The 6,526-nt window shown below is 50.1% G+C and overlaps 1 protein-coding gene across 1 annotated transcript; it reads left to right on the plus strand.

The window, feature by feature from the left end:
* The first annotated feature begins 721 nt into the window (after nucleotides 1-721).
* Rnf186 (ring finger protein 186) lies at nucleotides 722-1,977 on the plus strand. Its single transcript, XM_051173563.1, has one exon. It carries the CDS (start codon nucleotides 747-749, stop codon nucleotides 1,587-1,589), a length of 843 nt encoding a protein of 280 aa, XP_051029520.1. The 5' UTR covers nucleotides 722-746; the 3' UTR covers nucleotides 1,590-1,977.
* Nucleotides 1,978-6,526: the final 4,549 nt, after the last annotated feature.

Here is a 6,526-nt window from a genome sequence, read left to right on the forward strand (position 1 = left end):
CAAGGACATATCCGATGGTGCCTTCTTAAACAGGTCCGTGTTTGTGTGATAGACTGATGAGTGGCTGCTAATCCAGCTGTCAGGATGGCAAGGGACTAAATGGGCCAGTGCACTCTTCAATAGACTTGTGTTTTCTGTTCTCTTCCCCGCCACGTCTCTCTTCATCAGCTCCCCCATTGGCCTGCGTGCTCAAAGCATGAATACACTTTTCCTTGTTGATTCTGAAACCCAGAAGGTCTGGTCGGAAACCCATCTCTGGAGGCCTTTCTTAAAGTGATGCTCCCCAGTCACCCTCATCAGGACCACATGGATGTTTGTGAGCCCTGAAGCCCAGACACTTGGCATTTTTAAAGGCTGGAGAGGTGGCTCCGCAAGTAAAGGCACTTGCCATCAACCCTGTACCACGACATACACAGAGAATAAATGTAATTTTTTTAAAAAGGTGTGGGGGTTCCCTCCATTTTTCCAGATCAGGAAACTTGACAGGGGTCACTGGTGCACCCCAGAGCTTAGGAGGAACCCCTGTCATCACAGTGTCTAGGTTGTCATGTAGACAGACACTCACCAGGCAGGGCCCCAACAGGAAAGTCCTGATTCATGAGACTCCGCCCCCTTTGGCTCTTCTATCAGGTAACTCAAAGTCTCCAGGTCTCCAAGTTACTGATTAACCCTGGGTTTTAAGTAAAGAAATAATAACCGAAGGGACAATGTAAGCTGAGAAACAAACTGGTTACCAGGAGAGAAAGATGCCAGATGTCTGCTGTCAGCAGGTACCCGGACAGAGCAGAGAGGAGACTGGAAGTATCTCCACAAGGCCAGAAGCCATGCAAGTCCCAGGAGCACCGGTGGATACTCCTTGCGGATGCCCCTGCGCAGAACAGCCTCATCTCAGCAACTCCGTACCCAGAATGCCCTGCACTGAGGCCCCTCAGCCTATCCCAGCAAGTACCACCACCACAACCACCATCATTGCCGTGGGGCCCACTGGGCGTCTCAGTATCTCTACGGAGGGTGACCTGGAATGCTTGGTGTGCCGAGAGCCCTACAACTGTGCCCGGTCCCCCAAGCTGCTGAGCTGTCAGCATGCCTTCTGTGCCGTGTGCCTGAAGCTTCTCCTATACGTGCAGGAAGACACCTGGTCCATCCCCTGTCCACTGTGCCGAAAGATCACTTCCGTCCCAGGAGGCCTTATCTGCAGCCTTCGAGACCAGGAGGTGATGGTACGGCGGCTGGCCCTGCCATGCCCAGAGGTGCGCTTGTGTCCCCAGGGGCTAGTGGGTTCTGCCCCTTCAGCAGCTCGGCCAGCCAACTGGACAGGAGAAGATGATCAGGATGTAGTAAGTGTCAACCGTGTAGCTGCCCGGCGCCTGGCTGTACACCTGCTCTTATTGGCTCTTCTCATTGTCCTTATTCTGCCTTTCATCTATCCGGGCGTCATCCGGTGGGTGCTAGCCTTCATCATCGCCACGGCGCTGCTGATGTCCACCCTATTCTGTTGTTACCCCCACAGTCAGAGCAACAACTGGCCTTGCCCCAGGACTCTGTTCTGCCGAGAGCAAAAGCAAGCCCAGATCACTTCTATTGCTTGAGAGATCTGGATTCCTAAAGGCCTTGTGCTACACTGGCGGGATCCCCGTTCCCCAGATCTCACAACCAGCATGGGAAATGGGCTAGGAGCCTCCCCCTTGAAATCACGTGTGAACTGGACTTGTATGCCAAAGCCAGACTGGCTGTGTTGGATCAAGGACTCAGTGCTGGGACAATGGGCTTGCATACGCCTGTCCTTATGTAGGATAACTAAACTTTTAGGGGAAAAGGGAGGAGACAATTCCCCCAAATGAGTGACTTCAAGGGCAGTGGAGTCCCTACCCCTCTTCCTGAGCTCCTGGGTTTTAGATACATCACTCTGTGGACATATTGGACATATTGGGACATTGACCTTACTACAAAGCAAATAGAACCAGCGCTCTTTTGTAATCCTTGTAGCTGGCTTCATTTTCTTGTCGGGGTTTTCATGTTTTGTGTGCCGGGAAGTTTGTGGCCATTTCTAGCTGCTGTACATTTTCCCTCCTGGCATGCCAGAGCCCATGGGAGCACTGATGGGCTTCCTGCAAAATCATGTGCTGCACCCATCCTAAACTCGCCATGACAAAGGTCTCATCAGGGCTTCTCACAGGGTCCACCCCGGGGTGGGAGAGTAACCAGAGTAACCACATGGTAGTGTACTTGTAAAGCTGGGCAGAGGGATATCCCAGGTTCAGCAAACAGAGATGGGGAGGTGTGGAGAGGGTGGGTCCAGGAACGGTCTCCAGACTCCCCACCGAGACCATCAGTTGTGTGCTGTCAGGCCAAGTCAAAGAATCTCAAAGTTATAAGGGGACACACACACTCAGAGAGAGAGAGAGAGAGAAAGAGAGAGAGAGAGAGAGAGGACCCAGCTCTCCATCAGACTCCCAAACCCACATGACATAACTTTCCAGATGGTGCCACCCCTCTTATCACATCTATTTGCTCCTTCGCCATAAAGATAAGCCATCTCGTAAATGCAACGGTACTCAGCAATGACACCCCCCCTCCCAGTGTGATAGTCACTAGAGAGGTCCCTGTGTCATCTGTTCAAGACTTCGGCTTCTTCACACAGGGAAGCATCTGCCCTCAGAAGTCAGCTCTGGTGGGTTCCAGGGTAAGGGTCAGCCAGGGTGGAGATGGGTGGGCAAGGAGTCCAACATGGGGGCTGGAGCATGTCTCAGAAACTCCCGGTGGAACTCTGGATGGACTCACCGGGCCCCTTGCATGGCCTTTTCCATTCACCCCATTTCCTGAAATAGGAAAATAACAGGCAGAGAGGGCACAGTTCATGGTGACAGGACCTTTGTCAGGAGTGATGAGAGGACTCTGCCACTGGGTCCCAGGTGCTCGGCCCTGGTCAGTAGTCACATGCTGTTGAGCAAAGTCTTTGGCTCTCAGCTTCCTTCCCTTCCCAGACTGAGTAAGTCTGACTCAATTAGTCTGAAAAGAAAACTCCAGGATGTCCCACTTGCCAGGGCATGGCTCAAGCCATAGGGGGATGGAGGGCAGTACTCTTGTGAATGCCTGCATGGAGATCACAGCAAGGTCAGGGGTAGGACTCAGCGGCAAAGTGTTTGCCTGGAATGTGTAAAACCTGGGTTCCATCCATTCCCAATACCACAAAATAGATAAATGCCCAAGCAAACAAATGCACCTGTGCACTACGCTGCCCTGGAACTCACAATGCCTCCTTCCTTTTCTTAGAAGGTCAGGCAGTTCCCAGTGCAGAGTGCTGGAGGTATGCATGGCCTGGGACTCTTATAGTCAGTCAGAGCGGGCCTGAAGAATACCCCTTCCCAGAGGGTGAACAGATAGATGGGGAGGGCCTTCAAGCACCTCTCCCTTTGGCCTTGGGTGTGTAGAGTTTGGGATGACTACCAGTCTCCCTACCTACTCTACCAAGCCCATTTTACTTCCTGGAGACAAAATCCACCCCCAAGTCTTCAGTTGGTCAAGGAAATATCATTTGTTTCTATTTGGTGGGAGCGTATTTACCCAGTACTCATAAGAGAGCCAGGCGTTCCCCTAATAGCCAAGTTATGGGTCCCTAACAGCCTTGTGAAGGTGAAACCCTCTTATACAGGAAGACACCGAGATCAGAAAGGTGAATTTCTTGCACAGACAGCCTATGCCAGAGATCTTTTGGGAATTAGCCTAGAGTTTTGTTTCAATGCAAGGCCTCCTTTGTACACAGAAAGACCTGAAAGCTGATCCCCCACCTATGGGCTTGGGAGAAATGCCATCAAAAATATGAGACCAACTACAAGAACCAGAAATTCCAGGACTCAGAGATCAGCAGGCTTCAGATGAACATGGGATTGGCCTGCTGCCTTCCCCTCCAACCTTCCCTGCTGGTGGGAGCACTGGGGTCCCCAGCTCAAGGTGCTCAAATGACTACTGTCCTGAGCCTTGCCTTGTGACCTAGACCCACAAGCTTTTTGTTGTCATTCCTGGCCCCCAACCAAGACATCTTTGGAGTCTCGTGGCAAAAGTGGTCTAGCGCTACCCTACCATCCTCTAACCCTTTGAAGCTGACCTTGTCCCAACCATCTTCTGGAACTTCAAAGCTTGGGAGCCAAGGCCAGTCCTGGAGGCAGTGTGTCAGGGGGATGTGAGTGGAAGGAATCCAAGAGGCCCTGCGCTCTGGCCCACTTTGGAGGAAGTTACAAAATGTGTCTGGGTCTTGGCTTGCCCCCTTGGAAATGGGAGGGTGGTGCCAGATTCACTGAGGATTTCACCTTACAAAAAAAGGGCTGAAGAATGACAGTGCAGAACGCCTGATGCCTTCCTTTGACCTAAAACGAGGGGTAGGGCTATCTCTCAGTGTACCACAACCCTTTGAGACCCTGGATTCAGCCTCCAATCAAGAAAAGAGAGCCCCCACACACACACACACATTTTTTTCCTAATTCCCATTTCCTCATTGTTTTAATTAAAAACATAATACAAGAGAAAAGCTTATCCCGAAGCTTGGCATTCATTTAGTCCTGAAGAAACATGAGATGCTCCTAACCTGCCTGACACATTTTTTTTAATGTCTGCAAGTCATATCCTGATGATATACAGCACATTTTTAAGCAGCACATGAACACATATTAAATGGCCTCAGCTCACACATGGAGAACACCATCCCCTTCAGTTCTCTGTGGAGAAGGTGGTTCGATGCCCTCAGACTCTGGAAGGTCCACCTGGCGGGAGTCAACCATCCTTTTTTCTGGATTCTGGGGGACAGAACTTGCCCGGCCAGTGCTCTGCCACTGAGTTTTAGCCCCAACCCCCTGCCTCACTTCTTTCTTTTGGAGACTTTTAACCCACTCTAAATCCCAGAAAGGCCTTGGGCCTGTGATCCTCCTGCCTCATCCTCCGCAATTCCCCACAAGTGCCGATGCTTTCGGCCTGTCACCCTCAGGCCCTGATGATCTACTTAAACAAAGGCAAAGCAGGGAGCGGTGAGCACAGAGCCCCTGCTACCCACTCTGAAGACTCAGTCTCTGTGTGTTAGAAGGGTTTTTGATTGACAGGAAAGTTGCAGAGACAGTGCAGAGTTCCTAGCAAAATTCCACGTGCCTTTCACCCTGATTTCCGATCTTAACACTGATACATTTATCAGGATTTTAAAAAACCAATATTGGTATGTGGCTATTGACTAAAGCAGAGGTTCCATTGATCAGTTCTCACATTGATGTCTTTACTGTCCCGAAACCCACTAGGGAATCACTTTATTATTAATTGTAACTTATTTTCTAAAATTATTTTCCATATTGACTTCATTCCTTTCTGCTCTAGCAAATGATCCTGGTTTGTCTGTTTTTTACTTTTAGAATTACACTTATTTACTTATTTCTATCAAGACTTTTGCTAAATCAGCTTATGCTAAATGATGGAGGAGGAATAGCAATTCCTATTTTCCCTGTATTTCTCACACCTGAAGGGCTGAGAACCTCTTAGTTGCTCAAGCTAAAGCTGGGTGCTTCATCCTGGAACCCTCTCTGGCCACTCCTGTCCTGTAGTTCTCATAGACAACAATAGGATCTTTCTAAATTTCGGTTTTTATGGGCCATGGGGGTGGCAGGTGGCATATGCCACCTCTGTGTGTCTACTGCCTGCCCTTAGTGATGCCAGAACCTTAGCTAGAACCCTTTAGCCCTCCATAGTGATCCTTTTGACTTACAATAACCCTCTAGCAGTTTTTGGTCCTGATTGGCTGATAGGAAGATAAGTGATGGAGGCCCATATCATTCCAGTAGGGTCCTGAGTCACAGGCTCCGGGCTGGAATGTAGCCTGTCTGACCAGCCAGCCTGTGTATTTTTCCCACTGCCAGCTCCGACCTACCTTCTCCAGGAGAAAGAGCAACGGCCTTAGAGGTCATTGCTTAGGCCTTGGTGATTCATATTCCAGCCCTGACCAGGATGGCTGCCTACTTCCTGGCCTGTAGACTAGGTGTGATGAAAATTCACAGGTTACCAGGGCAACAAAAGCCATCTCCCAAGTGCTGGGACACCTACTGTCCCTGAGGCTGGGCACAGAGCAGTGAGTGAGGCATGGGAGACCTCCATTTCTGGGCCCTTTAAGTTCTAGGGTGGGATAGACAGATTGTAAACTGGCAAACAGGAAAGCAATCAATTTCACAGTAGCAAATGCCACGATTAAAATATTACTGGCTTAAATAACTGGTGTACCAATCCGTGGCCTTGGAACAGGACCTGGCACATAGCAGGTTCTCAGCAAATACTTGTTAAAGTAGCTAAAGCTGAGTGGGTGGTTAGGGAAGCTGAGGCCTGTGGGGTGTAAGAGCCTGGGATGCGAAGACTGGCAACCCTAGAGAAAGTGAAAGAATCAGGAAGAGTGAATGTTGCAAACTTTACAGAGCAGTGTGCTGGAGGGAGGCTGCTTCTGGGACCGTCTCTTTCAGTGTGTGGAGGCACAATTTGGAAACTTCCCCTCCAAGTGTCTGCA

Source organism: Phodopus roborovskii, unplaced genomic scaffold, assembly GCF_943737965.1.
Source record: "Phodopus roborovskii unplaced genomic scaffold, PHOROB, whole genome shotgun sequence".
NCBI classification, from domain to species: domain Eukaryota; kingdom Metazoa; phylum Chordata; class Mammalia; order Rodentia; family Cricetidae; genus Phodopus; species Phodopus roborovskii.

Excerpts from the sequence above, each read along its gene's own strand:
- Rnf186 (XM_051173563.1), top strand. The coding sequence starts at position 747 with ATGCCAGATGTCTGCTGTCAGCAGGTACCCGGACAGAGCAGAGAGGAG.